Consider the following 20,768-nt stretch of genomic DNA (forward strand, 5'->3'; position numbering starts at 1 on the left):
AGGACAAGGGGAGATGGAGAGGAGAAGGGAGTTGAGGGAAATTGGAAGGGGAGGTGAACCATGAGAGACTATGGACTCTGAAAAACGATCTGAGAATTTTGAAGGGGTGGGGGGTGGGAGGTTGGGGGCACCAGGTGGTGGGTATTGTAGAGGGCACAGATTGCATGGAGCACTGGGTGTGGTGCAAAAATAATGAATACTGTTATGCTGAAAAAATAAAAAAAAATTTAAAAAAAAAAAAACAGTCCCGTAGAATAGTCAGAGTTGGGAATGGGGGAATAAATAGTTACGGAAAAATAAAATGGGTGGTTAGTAGCGGTGTCAGAGGGTTCGAATCTCCAGGACCTGCTGCCTCAACAAGAACAAGGGAGAATAAGGGAGCAGAAGCAGACTTAGGCGGTAAAGACACACATTCAGTTAGAGACGCACCGGAACGGAGACGAAGGAAAAAGATAGTAGTACACTTCATCCTGGAAGGGATCGCGGAAACCCTAAAACTAAATGGTATTTCCAGGGAGGCGGCATGAAACAGAACCACCAAGACTATGGGCCGAGCCCGAGTCACGGCCACCTGTAGGAGGCAGGCAGGAAGGATGGAGCCAGCCAAGGAGCAGCACAGACGCAGAGTGCCAGGGAGCGGCTGTTCACTAATCAGGCAAGGAGGAGAATTAGAGAACACATGAGCGGTCCACACGATTCTAATTTTGTCTTTGCAGGAGGAGCTGAGCAGCTGTACAGATGTGAGACTCAGTCACTTACAAAGTCTAAGTGTGCATATATATGTCTTTTATTTATTATTATTATTAATTTTATTTTAGAGTGAGAGAGAGCGCATTCACGAGCGGGGGTGGGGGTGGTGAACAGAGGGAGAGGGACAAGCCAGCTCCATGCTGAGCACAGAGCCTGATACAGGGCTGGATGCCAGGACCCTGAGATCATGACCTGAGTGGAAATCAAGAGTCAGGCACTGAACCAACTGAGCCACCCAGGCGTCCCCAGGCATAAGTACTCTAAAGGTATTACCATTTGCCATTTTGCCTCTTGCTCCGAGAAGACCTTCAGAAAAATAGCTCATCAAACAGCAGCATAGTCATGGCCCAGATAATGAGCCTAGCCCTGGCTGGATTTCCAATAAGAGAGAAAAGGGAACAGCCCCTAACAGACCAGGGACATGTCTGGGAAAAGCCCATTGACTCGGTGGGGTGGTGGCCAACAGGGAAAAGCCATTCGAGCTGCAAGAAACACCAGGAACTGCACTATTAACAAGGTCTATTTCACTTCGATCTTTAGATAATACTGACAAATAAAATAAACCAACTTTCAAATGGCCATTGGCAGGTTTTCTCCAGGTCCTGTTAATTCAAGTAAAATCAAGGGGGGAGTGAATAAACTTATCACCAGACCTGAATTCCCAAGCCCAAGATAGCAAATTGATTTTATTAGCAAGTGAGGAAGCACTCTGCTTCACGTGTGCTCACACGGAATGCTACACTCACGCTCCAGCAGCCGAGCGTTCACAAACTCCTGGACGGGGTCTGGCAGGAGCTGTGGTGGGACTGGAAGGACCCCAGCCATGTGTGCTTGGTATCAGCTTTACCGTCAAAGGGGAGGGCTGTTCCTGGCTTGCCTGGATGGAAGTCTGCTGGGAAGATGTAAATAAAAGACTGCATCGGCATAAGCCTTCAGAGTTTTAAGTCAGAATCTCTAACCCTTGTCATCCCTGCTTGTCGGGAAGTTGCTCAGCTCCTTGCAGGGTTAGTGAAAAGAGACTGGTGTTTCAGAGTATGCTTTCATTATTCCATTCCACATTTCAATTCCTGGGAAATAAAGAGGAAACCCCTAGGCTGGACCATTAAAATAATACCCTTTAAAAATGAATTTTATTCTAAATAAAAACTTAGGAAAAAAGGTATTTCCTTCAAAATGTTAATTAATCAGTGATGTAAGAGATACATGAAGGGGCTCCTGGGTGGCTCAGTCAGTTGGGCTCAGTTGTCTGCCTTCGGCTCAAGTCATGGTCTTGGGGTCCTGGGATCAAGTCCTGAGTCAGGCTCCCTGCGTAGCAAGGAGTCTGCTTGAGGACTCTCTCTCTTCCTCTCCCTCTGCCCCTCCCCAATTCATGTTCTCACTCTAAAATGAATAAATAAATCTTAAAAAAAAAATTAAAGAGACAGAGATGATCTGTTTCCAGCACGTGAGGACACAGAGAAGAGACAGCCTCTGTAAACGAAGAAGGACTCTCACAGGGAAACTGGCTGGCGGCTCCCTGACCGTGAACGTGCAGCATTCACAATGGTGAGTAACAGATTTATAATTCCCCCCACCCCTCGCCCCTGCTATGTGGTGTTTTGTTACAGCAGCCTGAACTGACTGAGACATGGTCAAAGGTGAAGTATGGGACAGTGCCGTTGCCGTTAGAGATGCTCGGAAGCTCACTACGAATCTTATAAACCAAGGAAGCAAACTTCGCCTTCTTACAGCCTTGGCCAAGGAAGAGGTCAGAATTCTCAAGCTGAAGCCTCAGGCTGCCCCGCCCAGACCCTCCAAGGCCTGCTTGGAACCACCTCATCTCCCCTTCACCGTCCCCCTCCGGGTACCGATAAGAGAGACTCAAAGCCTCCTGGAATCCCAAGGAGACTCTGTTCTCTGTGGCTCCAACCTTCAGAACATTTATGAAGAAAAACTAGGGAAACTTCTGGAAAGATCCAGTTCGCTCATTCTTCAATCTACCACATGCCAAGCACCCTGCGGGCACTGAGCATAAAAACGGCAGAAAATGAGCCGCGATGCATTCCTACACAGTAGTGAGCAAAGCACCCGCCACATCAGTAATTCTCTGCTTCTCCTGCAACGCCAGCAAACTTCACCTCCCCGTCCTCTTCGAAGCTTTGCTCGTCGTGGATGCGCCGCCTCACTGCCTCCCCAGCCCTTCATCACACGGACCCTTGGGGGCACCAATGCCCCCCTTTGGCGATCTCAAGGTCACGTCTTTGTCCTTATCTTACCTGACAACATGGTGTCCCTGCCCAAAGCTGACCACTCCCATACGTTCGATGTTCCCCAAGTCTTCCTCCTTAGTGAGCTCTCAGCTTCCACATCACCTCTTAGGAGAGCTCCCCCGCCCCCCCTCACCAGCCAAGGACAGGAGCCACCCTGGCTCCCACTGGCCCACAGCTCTATTCACATGCACGGTATAGGCCTGTCACACCGCCCTGTCATTTCCCACTGGTTGATCACGTGTTGTCCTCAGCCGAGAAGGAGGTTCCAGTCTGCTCCCTTCTGACCCATCACGGATCCCATGAACCACGAAATAGTAAACATTCAATAAATCTTGGTGCCTTTATGAATAGAACCAACCCACTGATGGGGTATAAAATACTATACCCAAGGGGAATTGTGAGGACAGAGGATGCAGGCGTGGGGGCGGGCTCCATGTGGGGGGGCTTTGTGCAGGAGAATCTGAAGACAGGGACTAGCTGGACAGGTGTGGGAACCGAGATATGTTCCCTGGGGCTGACCTCGGGCCCCCTGAGCTCTCCAAGACAGGACCTGCCTCCAGCTGGTGACACTGGAAACCAGACACGTTCAGATGTGCTCGGTAAGTTGATCAACAGTGTAGCCTGCGTCTTTTTTAAAACAATGTGTTGTCTGTGCCCCCGAACATGTTCCCCCAATGCTTGTATCTACATCTCGCAACAGGAATGTCTTGTGAGCACCGCTTTGAACCAAACGAAAATCCCAGTGACAATCCCAGAATAATATCACAACAGACAAACGTCCTCTAACAAATTCCATTGTCTTAAATTATCCCAATGAAAAATGGTCTTGCAAGAAAAGCCTTATCCTGTGAGTAGTAAAGAAATAATAGCGAAGACATCAGGCATAGTCATTGCGAGTAAAACTAGGACCGAGGTAATGCAAAAAAGAGAGTAAGATGAAGTTTCCTCCCATGAGAAGCACAGAGGGTGACGAGGACAAGGCTGTTCTGTGGGTCTTGCTAGGGGAGGACAGACTCATGGCTTGACACTGAACGTGCACGTTAAGGACGTAAAACACGGAAGCAAGAGAGGGTCGAAAACTCAGGAGAGGCGCCCACTCCTACCTGTGGCCAGATAGATGATGTGGACCAGCATGTCCCTGCCCTGTACCACGTCCACGACCATGTGAGAAAAGCGGCTGTTGTCTTCCATGAACGCAGGCACCGAGGTCACCGGCTGCACCACCTCGTGCATCAGAATGAACTTCTGAGCGTCCTGCAGGTTCCTCTCTGTCAGGTTCACGTACAGGCCTTGGTCCACCGTGCCACACTGCAAGGGAAATCAGGTCATTATGGGACACCCGTGGCTGGTCCTGCCACCTGGCTGGAGGGGACACGGAGGCTGAGTCACTGCCTTATGCAAACACAGGCGTTTCTCCATTTCCCTCGAACTCCCCGTCCTTGGGGTCCCTCCCCTTCTACCTTTGAACTCATCGCATTTGGGGAGTCTTCATAAACTCTATCCGAAATGAATGATCGGATGTTAAAAATAAAGCAGAAGTCAGTACTGGCTTTAACTTGAACACAGGTGCACTCCCCATCACCTGCTGAGTCACGTGGGAGCTGTCTGGCCATGTGCCCACGATCCTGTCTGTCTGATAAACTAGGTCCTCAAATGGAAGACCCAGCTGTCAGGAATATCCAACAGATCTAGTACCTTCCCTACTGGAATGGTGAGTCTATAAGCAAGATGCGGATTCCACGGAGATAGAACTGGGCCATTTTTATGCATAAATGCTGTAATCTGATTCCAGTCTTTTTCACCTGGCCCTTGTTGTTTTGTGCTCCTGATCCAAACAGGGTGAGGGAAGATGGGAGATGGCGAAAGGGGAGGGTAAAAGAAGGAGGGAAGGAGAGAGACTTTCAAATGGAGGCACTGTCGTGAAGAGGAGTCTGGGAGATGGGGTGTGTGGGGGGTGAGGGTTGGGGAGTAGGAGTGGAGGATGGAGAGCAGGCCTGGTGATTGCTGAGAAGTGAATTCAGAGCTGTGGTGTGCAGAGGCGAGCAGCCCCTGCGTAGGATGGATTTTGGCAAGGGCGTGGGGCAGAGCACACCATCAGAAAATCCTCCCCAAACTTTCTACTTTCTTTTCTAAGCTTAAATCCTAGTGCCCACAAAGGCTGATTGTAGGCAGAACTTCCCGTAAGCAAGGTCGATGGAAATGGCCCTCTCTGTCGGAACCAGCCAAGACTACCGTTCATCCCACGTCCTCTCTAGTGCTTGGTTTCCTAACAAGCGAGAGATGCAAAACTGTAGGATGGAAATGGCCTTTTTAAAAGAATGATCTTTTGGGAGCACCTGAAACAAAGTTCTCTACCTGCTGTAAAGTGATAAGCCGGTTGTACAATTAGAGGCGAGCAGAGTGACACAGATCCCAAAGCTGGTCCAGAGCATCACTCGTGTCACACCTCTGCAGGGGCAGCCTGTCTGCCCAATGACAGGACCCATGCAGTCGGGTGAGCGGTCAGCTCTGAGCCCCCGGGAGCCACGCGGCCACAGGCAAGGCTACCACTCAGCCTGTCTCCATCTACAAAACACTTGCTCCGCTCCCTCCACAGGGCAGTGGTGAGGGCGAGGGAGATCATCACCAGAAGGCATTTGTAAATTAAATGAAAGCACTTGGAAATGCCAGGGAAAAAAGGAGTGTGCCTGGCACAGAGAAGCGATTCAGCTAGTGGCAAACCCGCCTTGTCGCAGGACAGCAATTCTCTGGTCCACTGAGCTGCAGTGGCCAGGGGAAACGCATGAGTAAGTAAAGGACGGAACCAGCAGGTAAATACACAAGCAGCTGCTAGTGGGGCAGGGGCTGAGCTGGGAGATCCCCATCTGTCCTATTTAACGGTAGCACTTACGGAACAGGGACATTGCCTGCCAGCAGAACTGTGACAGATGAAAGTTCTCTCCCAGACTTGGTCTGAGGCCTACCCCGGTGAGCTCTCGTGCCGAGAGGGACTCCGGGTTTGGCAGTTTTCTCTCCCTGAAATCAACTGCAACGTTGAAACCCAGGTGGCCCTTAGCTGTCTACTTGCTGGGAGAAGTTTAACACCCAGGCTTTGTGTCGTACGCACAGTATTTTTTAAAAAACTGGGAGTCCTAGCACAAAACGGAAGACCTTGTGCTGCTCTTGAGGAATCCGGAGGTCTGCGAGACCTGGGAGGCCTTGGTGAGCCAGAGCTGGGTAGTAGGAGGAGCAGGGATCTGCCTTTGTCTTTTGTACCTTGGTCCCCTTATCTGAAGTCATCAACCAGAACTGCCACTGTAATATTGTGATCTGTACAAAATAAGGATTTAGTCTCCGTCCTCTTTCTGACACGGAACTCCTTAAACTAAACCATGGAAATTTTCTAAGTGCAGAGATTGGTCAAGGTGCCTTTTGTCATGTTAATGAGGTGATGCTCAGGCCACGCCCCCAGGTAAGCCCCAACCTAAGGATGGAAGCCTGTTGACAGGAGACCCAGTCCTGTGATTAGAGGGTGGGAACTTTCAGTCCACCCCTGATCTCCAGGCAGGGGAGAGCAGCTAGAGGTTCAGTTCAATCACCAATGGCCAATGATTTAATCAACCACACCTATGTAATGAAGCCTCCGTAAGACCCCTGAAAGGACAGGGTTCAGGTGGTTTCTAGGCTGGAAAACACGTGCAGATCCGGAAGGAGTAGTGCTACACCCTGGGTGCCTTTCCCCAGACCTGGCCCAGTGCATCTCTTCTAGCCGGTGATTCCAGAGTCAGGTCCTTTTATAATAAACCGGTCATCGAGTACGTAAAATGTTTCTCTGAGTTCTGCGAGCCCCACTGGTAAATTAATTGAACCCAGACGGGAGGTCATTGGAACTCTCCATTGATAAGCCATAGGTCAGAAGCCCGGGTGACGACCTGGACTTAATTAAGATCAGCACCTGAAGTGGTGAGGCGGTAGGTGGGAGCCCCGTGGGGCTGATCCCTGCCCCTGTGAGATCTGATGCGACGTCCTGGTAAACAGTGTCAGAACTGAGCTGAATCGTATAACGTCTTGGTTTACTTTGCCAGCCTATAATAAATAGCTCACCCAAGGATTCTTTTTCAACTATTTTGAAAGCTATTTAGATTTATAGTATATATTTATTGGCTCGTAAGTAACCACTAGCTCTCTCATGGGCTGCAAATTCTCTAGCCGTGCCTTAGGCACTGGGTTCCCGCGGTATCGGCGTGACACCTTGGGGACTCGGTGCAAGAGGGAAACGATACAAGAATCATCGTCCTCAAGTGTGTTACAAACCACAATGGTTGTCTTGTAAATGCTTCCAAAAGGAATACGGGTCATCACTCTCCTAATTTCTTTAATTCCATAATATTTGCATTTTTGTTTGTCTCCAAGACAATAGACCCGGCATATGCAGAAAGTCCACGGTGACCCAGCTTCACGCTTAGGTGCCGGATCTGAACGGTACTCTTCTTCCCGTCCTTGCTGCAAACCTGGTCCGTGTATCAGAAGGTCCTGAGGACACAGCCAACCCCTTCATTTGCTCTAGCAATGGCCTCCTTATCTGCCCGGCCACTCTTAAAGTCTGTTTTCCATTTTGGCTCCATCCTTTCTGATTGGTGGTTATCAAAACTGCAGAGAAAATTCTGGAGTCTGTCTACTGGGTCTGGATGGTGTTTCCTGTTACTGACCACTGCTCTTCCTTGGGAAACTCAGGGCCAGGAGGACTTCGAGGACTGGCACTGCCTACGGTGGTTTCTAGATGGCAACTGATACAAATATTAAATATTTTTCACTGTTTTATTGTTTTCAACAGTGAGATTTCTGTATTAAATCTAGGAAAATGATACACTGTCCCTCCTAACCCAGTCTTCCTCCTGAACCTGAAGCCTACTTCTGCTCCTCTAACTAATTTGCTGGTTCTAGTTACAAGTGTGGCATAAAATTCCAAATGTCAGGAGGCAAACAAGAATCAAAAAAATCAAACCACTTCTCACTGCTGGTTACCACAAACAGAAGGCTGTTTACACATGACTAGGGGAGGGATCCTTGGCTCGAAGTGTATTCCCACCCTGTGCCTGCTAGATGGTCTCATGAGTGTCAGTCAGGCTGCCTGCGCTAACACGGTTATCAAATATGGTAAACAGAAAGAAAATCCTTGGGACTTACTTGTACCAGAAATTATGTAAGGAATCATCATCATCTGTAACTTTCGTTCCCTGGAAATCTTAAATTCTACCCCAACCAACGGAGTTCAGCCCAGCTAAGCAAGCTTCCTGCCTGGAATGCGGGCCACAACTCTACAAGCTTCATTTGGTTGAAGGCACCTACTCCCATCTCATAAACGTGAGTGAGCCCTCCGTGCGACACTGGCATTATAAAACCAGACGCCCGTGGCCTTTGGAAAGGAGGGATTTTGCTGTGGGCTACAAATACATCCAGACAAAGGGCCTAAAAGTTATCCACTGCCTGGAGGTGGAAAGGCATCACGGGCTTATTAAGTCACTATTCGTTGTGAAGACTTTTGCAACAGAAACATCAAGGCATTAAAAGAACCTTATAAATAGAGTGAGCATCTTTGTTAATTTTTTTAACCATCGGGATTTTACCAAGAACTTTCTTAAATGGAATGATCGATTTCACCTTCAGGGTTTTACAAAGGGATTTCATGAGCAGTTACGTTGCCCCCCAGCAACATCTGGGGGACAGGGTGGAATCCGGGTGCAGACACTCAGCAGAGGGGCAAAGGGTCCGCCTTGAGTTCATACTGACATTACTAAGGGCTGGGGCTACTTGGGCTTCGGTTCCTGCTGAACCGTTAGCTCCCCTGACCCGTAGTAGGAATTTGTCTAGTACCGGACTTTCTCAGTAGCAGGACTGGGAAAATACGCACACGCCTCAGTTTCCCGACTTCTAACGTACGGATGACACTGCCCACCTCGCAGGGTTGCAGAGCAGAGACGGCAAGAAGCTTATGACCAACATCTAACACAATGTGTGCCACCCAGAAGGCACCCAGTAAAGGGGCCCTAAGAGTCATCCTCTCCTAATACCTTCTACAGTCAGCAAGGCACCTTATCAGGATTATCAAAGTCTGTCCCTAAAATATTCCTGTGCCTCGGTGTCCCACCTTTCTCGTCTGATCGGTGAGAATGAGAGAAGGAAGATGTCAAGGCAACGCTCAAGGAAATCAGGAAACAGGAAAGAGCGGGTAAAAACCACCCATCCACCTCAAACCTCATGCTCTTAAAGAAAAATTGAATTTAAAAAAAAACCCTTTTGCAAAACAATTAGAGCTGAATGGTTCCTGCCAAGGCCCAAGGAAAGTGTAAAATCATGGAGCCTTTCCACGTTCTCAGTTTTCTCAAAAGCCAGTGTGTTGAGCTGATCAACCAACCTGAACTTGGAGGCCGGGGTCCAGAGGGCGGTTCTAGGACTCACGCGTTGGGGTAACCAAGGCTCCTTTAGACAGAAGAGGCTGGGGTTTCACATCTGAGGACCGAGTTTGCAATCCAGGCTCAACTGCCAGCCAGACAGCGTCCTCGGCCTAATTATCCGCACTGTGCTCAGCGCCCCTCTCTGTCTGTGGGAGAGCTGGTTACCGATCCCTGTACCGTTGCTACCTTACATGACCACCGCAGAGTCAGAACTTGGTGCCACTAAAATGTACACCCCGAGCGGGAGGACGGTGATGCTAGGAGCCTTCTCGTCAGAAGGGAGGCTGCGTATACTGAAAGTTCGTGTCTCCCCGCAGTGCACAGGTTACTGAAAGTTCGTGTCTCCCCCCAGTGCACAGGTTGAAGGCCCAACCCCGGTGTGCCTGTCTTAGTGGAGATGCAGCCTCTAAGGAAGTAATGAAGGTTAAACGGGGTCACCAGGGCGGGGCCCTGACCCCCCAGGATTAGCATCTCTCCCCCTCACAGAGGAACGTCCACATGAGGACACAGTGAGAAGGTGGCCGTGTTCATGCTGGAAACAGAGCGCTCACCAGACACTGAACCGGCCAGAACCTTGACCTCGGACTCACAGCCCCCAGGACTGTGACAAAACACAGGTCTGTCACTCACACAGCCCCGTGGGTGGTATTTTGCTGGGGCACCTATACAGACCCGTACACCGGCGGACGAGCAAACCTGAGAAAATCACGTAACGTCTTTGGGCCTTGGCTGCTTCTGAAATCGGGGCATGAGAGTAAACGACGTACAGAGGCGCTCCGAGCTCACACACCCCGTGATTCTGTGACTCATAAACTAATGGCCTCCATCAGCTGTGCGGCCCCCACCCCAGCTGCACGATGGCCTCCGCTCACCGCCACAGGGAACCTCGCCACAGTCCCCAGGGAGCGCGCTCACTCTCTTTGTGCCTCTTCCCAGCTCTGTGCCCTGGGCCCCATCCATGGTGGCGATCCTTAGGGAGCGCATCTTGGGGGACACAAAGCCCACTGTCATTACCAACCACTGAAGCTGGATGCCCAGCCTGCCGCTTCACGCTGGCCTTTCACAGTTCAGCCTCGGGCATCCCAGCCGGCAAAAGGCCCTTTTCAGCCTGGGCATGTCTGCTGACAAAGCCTCGCCCCTTCCGCAAGCCGAGCCGAGGGGGGCCTGTCAGTGAGGGCTGGGGGGATTCCCCAGCCACGCAGGACAGGCACCCAGCTTTCAGCTGTGCCAGGCCTGTCTACACGGGGTGCTGCTTTCTAGGGGAGTGACTGCCCCACTGCCTCCCTTAAAATTACCTGGAAGTTGGGGTTGGGGTTGGGATACGGCAGCCAGGCGGAGCGTGAGTTCTCCTGGTACTTGAAGGGCCCGTTGAAGGCCTGGGAGATGGCGCTCAGGTTGAAGATGCACACGGCCGAGGCGGCGATGCTGTTCCTGGGGGGCCGGGGAAGAGAGAAGGGAGGCAGGTCAGACAGCCCTGTGAGGGCACTGCGCACCTTCTGATGACCTCAAGATCACCATTTCCCAACACCCCAAGGATGAAGTTGAGACAGAGACAGGTGTGCCTCTGCCGTTCCTTTGTGGAAGCCCACATTTCGAGGTGGAAGCAAGACTGTTTAGCAATTAGGACACTTCTAATCCTGCCGGACGGACGCATCCACTCAGCCACAGCTAGAGGGACAGAGGACTGTGAAGACGGGCACGGGAGGCCTTTTCAGGGGCCAGAGCCTGTCCCCAGTCCAGGGTGGCTCTCGACCCAACCATTCCTCCAGTTCCTCTAGACGGCACTGGGGCACGCTGCTGTTGCTGCTGCTGCTTGGTTTTTAATCCCCAGATAGTGGGGAGCCTGGGGGGCTCAGTCCTTAAGCCTCTGCCTTCAGCTCAGGTCATGATCCCAGGGTCCTGGGATTGAGCCCCACATTGGGCTCCCTGCTCAGGGGGAAGCTACTTCTCCCTCTCCCATTCCCCCTGCTTGTGTTCCCTCTCTCGCTGTCTCCGTCTCTCTCTGTCAAGTAAATACATTCGATCTTTAAAAATAAAATAAAAAAATAAAACCTCAGATAGTTGTGTTTCTAAGCCTTCAAAAAATAACCAACTAAAAGCATTTTGCAAAAAGTACCTGTCAGAGACCCTATCCTACCTTTTTTTTTTTTTTTTAATTTAAAAAGAATTTTCAATTTAAAGGGTCAGAGAGAAAAATGTGACATAGGAAATCTTGAAAACTCAAATCTGAGTTCAGGCTCCGCAGAGGGGGCTGTAAGGGGAGATTCTCAGGAGCGCAGTGCCCTCTTATGAAGTGTGGCAACAGCAAAATATTGTCTGGCTAAGTAAGTCTGTATTTCGAGCACAGCTCTGATTTCTGCGCTCTGGGAGCCGCCATTTTTAGACAGCCAGGAACAAGACAGTAGAACCTTCTGAGAGCCCACAGTGCAGGAGGACTGCCCTTCTCCCGCCTGACACACGGCCAAGGGGCTGAGACAACCACACAGTCGTGGGGCAGAAGGAGCTACAACAGTGAGCTTTGTCCCCACTCCCCAGGGCTAAGAGACCATGACGGGCACAGAGAGGCAAACCAGAACCATGAGCTGAAGCACTCGAGTGCTTAGCCACAGTTTGACAGCCACCGACACAGAGCCAGGACACAGAGCCGGGCCATAACTGCCCCTGATCATCACTTTCTCTCAGTTCGGAGCAAATCTTGTTAGGAACGCGGTCATCTGTCCAGAGGATAAGCTCAAGGCTGAGACACAAGAAGGAGGAGAGGCAGCATCCACTGTGGGACTAGAAATAGAGGTAGCAGAAAGCTGTTCCCAAGACCTGGGGATAAGAAGTATTCCAGCGAGGAAGGGAAGATCTAGTCATTCTCTCTCTGCTAGTGTAGACGTTATGTACTGGGGGATTTCCATCACGATGGGCATCTCTGACATGACACAATCATCTAGAATAGTCTAAAACTTAGTTTTGTGAGTATCTGAATTGGCCATTCACCATTGGAATGGCCGAGACGTGGTACTTCTATGAGTTTTTAAATTGTTCGTTTTTGCCCAGAGCCAGGGAAATGAACAGCTAAGTAAGCCAGGTTCCCATTGTGCGTAAAACTGATGTCAGCTCAGCAACTGGTCATCCATCTTGGGCAGCCAACACTATTCTTTAAACCAGGTTTTGGAAAGCAAATCTACTTCAGAAACTGTAAATTGATTTTTTTAAAAGAAACTTATCAAGGAAGGAAAATAACCTCCAGAGCTGAAAACTGGGCTTACAATACGATGGTCACAGTGGGGTATGGGTGGGTGGGAAGCCATCTATTTCTGTCTTAGTCTTCTAACCTCTCGCCAGAAAGAAGATTCTTCGTGCAGCGATTGTTACTCTCAAGCGGCTGTTAGCATTTAAACTCAGCGGGGGAGCAAGGGAAAGAGTAACAGGGAAGGAAGATCAATGAAGTGAGGTTCCAGCAATTTCTGCAGGCTCCCCAGACACTCCCAGGACTGGAAGGTCTCCCAGGACGTGGAGCCGCCCTCCGTGCTGAAACCAGGACAATCCCAGACTCTCCAGGATGGCCACTCACCCCGGCCCCCTTATTAGCACTCACAACCCACCCTGATTCAGGTGTTCTACACACTGTTAGGTCGCCAGATTAAAGATTTCAAAGATGGTCCAAAGCAGAGCTTATACTACGGACCACCGTTACCACCGGCAAACGGGAACCCAGAGTCTGCGTATGAAAAGGCAATCTGTCACCCCTGGGCGTGGGCTGTGATCCTATCAGGGCACAGCTACTAAGGAAAGGAAGTAAGTGTGGGTCACACCACACTCTTCTAGACGAGGAGTGAAAGAAAGACCAGGAGACTTTCCATGCTTTCTTTCCCTCATCCAAATTTTGCCAATTCTGGAGCTAAGCCTATCTCCCCTCAAGAAAAAAAAAGACGTTGGGGCGCCTGGGTGGCTCAGTGGGTTAAGCCGCTGCCTTCGGCTCAGGTCATGATCCCAGGTCCTGGGTTCAAGCCCCGCAACGGGCTTTCTGCTCAGCAGGGAGCCTGCTTCCTCCTCTCTCTCTGCCTGCCTCTCTGCCTACTTGTGATTTCTCTCTGTCAAATAAATAAATAAAATCTTAAAAAAAAAAAAAAAGAAAGAAAAAAAAGACGTTATAAGTTTTTCAAGTATATTTTAAAAGTATCATCATCATTTTAGAAATACCTGCCCAAGTTAGCCATCTCTGGGAACAATGGTTTAAAACGTAGCCCCAGGAAAGACAGAATGTGCATTTCACATATGAGCAGAAAGTCAGGCCTGAGTAACATTATCTCAGAGATCAGACTCTTTTGACAACACCACCTTCATTATGCAGAAATGCATGACTTGTGTGTAGAAAAGAAAATGCCTCTGATCATTTAGCAGCATTTCAGAAAGTGTCCCGAACATACTGGCAAATCAGGAATGAGAAATTAAGAGTTAAATTAATTTGATGTGACAATTACCTAAGGAGAGATTGAAACTTTTTTGCTTCACCTTATTTTCCTAATACCAATCTCAGAAATCACAGTATTGTTGCATAATATTTAATTCACATTCAAACATTTGTTTGGCCATTAGCCCAGTAAAACAAGAAAGATTTCTTTTAAAGCAACTTTCCAACCTCAAAGGTCAAAGCACAGTAGACTCATTCACCATGAACAGAGGAGCAGGGACAGAAATTTCTTCCCAGTCACTTACACGTTGGTGGTAAAGATGCCGTAGATCAAATCCAGCTCAGGAAGGAAGAACGTGCTCTGTAGCTCGTTGTAGTAAAAGGGGACCTCCCCGGGCCGGGAGCAGTTCAGGCGAGCCTTCATGAACGTGGTCCAGGTGTCCTCCAGCAAGAACCGGCCCCCAATGTCATTCTTACAGACGCGGGCAGCCCTGGAGAACACGGTTTTCCCACAGTCGTGCTCCACAGCATTTTCTCGGAAAAAGAAGTAGGTGAAATTTCCGATGTCGTAAGACGACACGAAGTTTGGTTCTGGAAGCCAGAGAAAAGAAGGAAAGTGTAAACGTTCATCCAGTGTTTTCTTTAAGTCTCGCCTCCTTGGTATTTTGTCCAAGGTGACGTGGGTTTGTGCAGACAACACCAGGTTCTGAGGGAAGAATGGGGGCCCCGTGAGCAGCTTAGTGATCTATGCCAAGGGCAGAAGTTAGGACACAAGTTCCAAGTGACGAGAAACTGCCTGCACGATTCCACACGTAAGCATCCCGAGTGAACGTAGCACTCAAGTCGGAAAACATTAACGCCGTCGAAAGTCTGCAACACGCTTGAAAGCAACATACACTAGTCATTTACACATTCTCACATGCCCCTCAGAAAGCGTGGGAGAAAACGAGATTAAACACACGATGCGATTCAGAATATAGGGCTCTGGTATCATGTTTGTATGTGTAGAAGACGGCAGAATTCTTACATCATACTTGTATGCAGGAATATGACTGACAGAATTTATGGGCTTTCAGTGAGAGCTTGAAGATGGTTTTCATCTGTGAAAACTGAAATAAACATTGAAACTATCAGGTTAGTGCCCTGAATTCGCTTTAGCAATTCCAGTTACTATGGTGACCATGGAACTGTGAGGACCAGCTCTTATTTTCTTATTTTGGGGTGGCTGGGAAACCCACACAGAAAGAGGGGAGGGTATGGGGATGAGGTCATTACCCTCCAGCTTCCTCGTCTCAGAATTAGCTTAAAAATAGGGATTCCAAAATGACAAAACGATGGGAAAATATGTACTTAATCACCAAGCTCCTCAGGTGTTTGGAAATTTAGAGTTTGTCAACTGAATTTCACATATACCCTTCCAAGTGTTATCTTCATAGCTTCTTACTTGAGCCCACTGATGATCGAAATGATAGCTCTTCAGACATGGAGATGCCTGATCATTTATCTTTAAAAATTCTAATCACCTGGTTTGATTCTCACTCTTTCCTCTACTGCTAGGGGCCTTCTATTCAATTAGCAAGTGTCTGAATTTTATGGCGCCATTACGATAATATGGCAATAACCTTTCGTGTTCAAAATTAATGGAAAGATACACACAACCACTATATCCACAAGGACGCATTTCAGGGACAATTAGCTTTTGGGGGCAATTCAATTGGCCTCGTACTTGGCCGGATCTGATCAGTGTATACCAACAGACATGCTACTGGCAGGACAAATAAAAGTCTGGCTACAAATCAATGCTTTAATGTGAAAAGTAAGACACACAACAGGCTCGCCTCAAATCTGAATGTAGACACAGAGGTGGCATTGACAACTATTCTTCCTTTTTTCTTTAAGATTATTTATTTACTTATTTGGCAGACAGAGATCACAAGTAGGCAGAGAGGCAGGCAGAGAGAGAGGGAAAGCAGGCTCCCCGCTGAGCAGAGAGCCTGATGTGGGACTCGATCCCAGGACCCTGAGATCATGACCTGAGCCAAAGGGAGAGGCTTAACCCACTGAGCCACCCAGGAGCCCCAACTACTACTCTTCTATCCAAAAATCCATTGCCAATTTTCAATTAACAGATATATTTGTTATCATCACAAAATGTCTCATTTTAATTCAACTTTACATCGCAAAGGTGTAAGAACGACTCTAGGTCGTTCGTGTATGTTGTACATGCAACGTCTTCTTCTCAGTCCATGATATTGTTCTTAAGTCATTTAATTACATCAAGTAACAGAGACTTCAATAAGGACTGTTTTTGTTTATAAGCTGTCAAACATCCTATTAGATCACTGTTGCGTTAGCCCGGAGTAGGTATAAAGGAAAGTCGATTGCATTAAAATTAAAATATGAGATGGAAGTTGGACGTATTTTCTGTACAGTATGCTTTCATATCCGAGAGAGATGCTCACAGACACAGGAGGTGACTTGTGTTTTTAGGGAACATACAGCAAAATGATGGGGAAATTTTTGAATCTGTGTTCAGTGAGCGTCCAAAAAAGAATGACTCATTGAAGAAGATCTTCAAAGCAAAGGTAGGGAACAATTACAAAACTATATTTGGTTTCTAAAGAAAATACTCGCTTCTATGTCTAATTCTAAGGAGAAGATTAAATCATTTCAGAATACGGCCTGTATCCAGGCTCCACAACCAGACTGCAGTTTGATCATTACACTAAACACAAGCAACAAAAATTATCACGACCATCATGACAACAGCAACCACAGAGCCGACCTAAGATGGAGAAAACAAAGAAAGCAGGTACAGGACTGGATGTGACCAGCCTGGGGTCACGGTCACCAGCACACATGGGTGAGACACAGGCCGAGTCCACAGTTTATCAAACACCTTCACAAAGACCGATTCCTGCTACTACTTTGAGGACACACCGCTGGAGACCAGAGTGTGTGTCTCTAGCAAGTCTAGAGCAAGAAAACGAGAAGCTGCGAAGATAAACGGGTCTGTCATGGTTTCTTCTGGTCAAAGTTTAGTCTATAATTTACAAAAAATATCTGCAGAGGATTAATGCTACTGTGCCAGGCCCTATACTCAGAGCTTCGCTTTCACAGGTTCATTAAACCCCCACAAATCATAGAGGTAGGTGCTGTGTTATTAGTTATTAGTCAACTGTCCGCGTTTGTACAACTAGCCACGGGGGATGTGGGGGTGGGGGGTTAGATCCTGAATCCAGACAGTGCGACCACAGAGCCTAGGCTCTGACCATTACACTATGATGGAAAAAAACAAAACCCAAAAAACAGTGGCTGCAAGAGAATAATTGACTATATTAATAACATCCAAGAATCACACTTCGTATTGTGGACAACGCTTTAGAAACCAAAGTGGGGAGCAGGACGACAGGAAGACAAATACCCAGACGAAATTTACCCTGCAGCCATGAGGGCCATCAGGAACGACACCGAGAAGAAAAAGCAGCAGGAAGGAGCCTGCAGTCCAAGGGCTTATTAGGCGAGAGTACTGCTGGCAAGCATCTGCCCAGCTCGAGAGATGATGTTGCGGATGGCGCCACCACTCCCCAGAGAGCCAGCGAGCGACTGTTAGCACGTTTACTGTCTGTTCCATCGACCGGTCTCACCCAGATGCCTCCTAGAAGGGGGGTACTGGCTAATACCGTGCGGAGCAGCCCACAGCTTCCTCTCTCCACTGAGAACCTCTAATGGCTCCCCCCCCACACACACACAATTCTATGATAGGGCGACAAGGCACACTTTAGACAGAAATGCTCAAACACATTTTCTCCAACTGAGAACATGGGGGAGAATTTGTGCTTGGCGTGTAGTAGATGCTGTCTCAAATGCACCACACAGCGAAGGTCACTTAGTCAGGGAGCTAACGGACCCTTGAAAACCCATCGTGCTGTCCCGTGATGGCCCTTCAGGATGAGGACGGGTCCCCGACGGCGGGACCTGCCGTAAAACCAGGAAGCTCCGTTTCCTGGAAAGCAGAGCCTTCTGTAACTCAGCCAGCTTCCTGTTCCCTCTCCAAAGACAATAAAAAAGCCGGAATATTTGTTAGACAGACAGCCAAATATCTCCCGCATTTATAGATATAAATCTGGAGGTGGGGGACGTTTGAATCCTGCCAGGCAGTGTAACAAGACTCATACTGTTTCCCTTCCATTATTGAAGCTCTATCTCTTGTTAAAATGCAATTCACCACAAACTACTAATCTGTCACTCCTGAGTGAACTGAACAAGTCATAAATCAGGCCCTGCCTTCTTGTCTGCGATGAATGTGAGTGCGTGGAAGAGAGATCTGAGTGGTCCTTTCTTCTTCATTGTCATTAGAGCTACACACGAAGAGAAGGTGTGCGCCAATTCAGGAAAACAAAACACAACAAAAGACATGCGTATCTGTCAGCTCGTTATAAATATATGCACGGAGAAGCTGTTTTTTCTCATGTTTGGAAAACACGGAAAGTCATGCATTACACAGCATCCTACAAGATAGGTCCTGCCTTAGAGGAAATAATACTTCACGATAAAGGAACTTTTATTTTATACATTGACTCATTAGCAACCATGCAGACAGGAGTAAGAGAAGAGATCCATGAGATAATAAACATGAGTAATGAGAAGAAAAGCTTCAACATTTTGGAGAAGATTCTGACCAGGTAAAACCAGATGGCGAGCCTCCAGATGGAAACTTCCGTTCTGCCTTCTTTCTAATATAACATCTCCTGCATCCGTTTGGAGGTACCTTGTGTTTGGTGGTTCAGTCTGATGACTGACCCATCATCGATAATTTCCTGATACAGAAATATTTGTCCAAATTAATGCCAATGGGTATTGAAGACAGAAAGGAATCCCAATTTGCCAACTCTACAGAAGTCTTACTAGAATCAGAATCTATCATAAATCCTTTTTTCAGTTAAAAGCCACCTTGGAATACACTGGCCAAAGTCCGACTAGATGTCTGGGCATGGAGCCCATGTGGGCTGTGGCTCTGCCCATCCCAGCTTGAAACCCTGGGCTGGAGCATGGACATCTGAACATGCCTTTATCCTGTATGACATTCTAGGGCACAAAAGACTTACTTTGCCATAAGGATTAAAGAGCCCGGTACGCAGTATGATTCTAATAAATGGTGCCTATAATTATTACTTTGTGACTTACTCTTGATTTCCCTCCTATTTTTTAAATATTTTATTTATTTATATGAGAGAGAGAGGGAGCATGAGAGGGGAGAGGTCAGAGGGAGAAGCAGACTCCCTGCTGAGCAGGGAGCCCGATGTAGGACTCGATCTCAGGACTCCAGGATCATGACCTGAGCCGAAGACATTTGCTTAACCAACCGAGCCACCCAGGTGCCCTTCTTGATTTTCCTCTTAATTAATTTATATATAGTAGGACTCCACATATTGACAGTGAATAATCAAACATGCAAATGTTAAGCTTAAAGGTGACCAAAATTTTAGGACAATACTTGCTGAGCTCAAGCTACTCCACAAACAGGAAAGAAGTGAATGGAAACCGTCTTTAGACAGGACACAGTGAGCCAAATTCCTTAATTTGTTGATGTCAGTCACTACCAAAACCATCTCCGTATATATATCTAGATTTCATAGCCTCTCTCTCTGTGCACATTCTTTCCCTCATTACCCCTACATGAAAATCTGCTGCAGAGTGTTCCAAAGTAAACTAATTTCATCTAGGTATTTAGTAAGCATGGATAATTAACTAAAATTAAATTAGATTAAGTACAATGTGGTTTTAAAGCCATTGATGTAGTAAAGCTTTCCCCGAGATTTCCAGTAAAAGACAGACAGGTGGGTAGAGAACACATGTTTGTATGTGTGTATGTGTATATGCATGTCTGTGCGTGTCACATACGTACACACCGTACGGGAGACGTGTGTATGTATATATGGCTCAATACTGCCACCTACTGGCTGTGTGAACTCCGTTAAGTTATTTCCCAGCCCACATTCTGTGTCCTGTTGAGCGGTGGTAGTAACACCACCCAACATGTATCATGGGGGGAATCAAAGGCAAAGAGCGACAAGTGCTCAGCACTTGATTGCTAATCATCAAAATACAGATCACCATTTATTTACATATGTGAATTAAGATATAAATAATAAGCATATACACATATACGAAAATATGTAGATTAATAAAAACACGCATATCGGTAAACCTATCAGTATTTCTTTAACAAGCTAAATCAAAAACGTTGCATTCTGTATACTAAATTAGGGTCTTTGTTGCTCTCGGCAGATGTGGCACCAAATATGGGGGCGGTGCCGTAGACAGAGCCCCAAAAGCCCCGGAGCCCTCCTCTCGCCCACCACCCACGGCCGGGGTGTGTGGTGGCAACCGACAGAGCGCATGCCCTTGAGACAGAGAGAGGAAAACAAACCCGACAGACCAGACAGACCAACAAGCCATCACAATGAGGACAAGAACACTGAAGACCACCAGCGGTGAGGTGAATTTAAGAACTGGAGAAGGAAAGGATCAGAGAAAAGGCAGCTGGAGGGTTGGGGAGGGACCACCAGGTCAAGAGCAGGAGAGACCACCGCTACGAGGAGACCCCAAGAGTGACCAGGAATGGAACGAAGCTCATGTCGGAATGAAGGAGAAGGCCGGACAGCGACCCAGACAGGAGCTGGGATGTCGGCTGTCCCGGGAGGGTCACTGAAGAGTCTGAAAGACAAGTTGATGACCCACGTTCCTGTGGGTGTGGTGATGGCAGTGGCTAGGGAAAAGGGGGCTGGGGTATCAAGTGTGTCCTGGGTGGTCACTGCTGACACTCAGATCCCCAAGTCCTTCACTCACTGAGCCTCCAGCAGAAAGAAAGCCATTGCGTCAAACCAGAAAAGTGGTACCAGCCAACTTGATTCCTTCTTGCTTCCACAG

At 48.0% G+C, this 20,768-nt stretch overlaps 1 protein-coding gene across 11 annotated transcripts in view; it reads right to left on the reverse strand.

Annotated features, from left to right (window-relative positions):
- Positions 1–20,768, reverse strand: part of SEMA5A (semaphorin 5A) — a 469,481-nt gene that overhangs the window by 136,372 nt on the left and 312,341 nt on the right. For all 11 annotated transcript variants that reach the window (XR_007127428.1, XM_047729868.1, XM_047729867.1 and 8 more), the window contains 3 exons: positions 14,141–14,426; positions 10,729–10,864; positions 4,103–4,307 (listed from right to left, as the gene is read on the reverse strand). Coding sequence is in view for 10 of the 11 variants with exons in the window: in XM_047729868.1 (XP_047585824.1) it covers positions 4,103–4,307; positions 10,729–10,864; positions 14,141–14,426 (627 nt within the window). In the remaining variant the exon portion in view is untranslated. The remainder of the gene's footprint in view (positions 1–4,102; positions 4,308–10,728; positions 10,865–14,140; positions 14,427–20,768) is intronic.

This window comes from Lutra lutra, chromosome 5 (assembly GCF_902655055.1).
Source record: "Lutra lutra chromosome 5, mLutLut1.2, whole genome shotgun sequence".
Classification (NCBI taxonomy): Eukaryota; Metazoa; Chordata; class Mammalia; order Carnivora; family Mustelidae; genus Lutra; species Lutra lutra.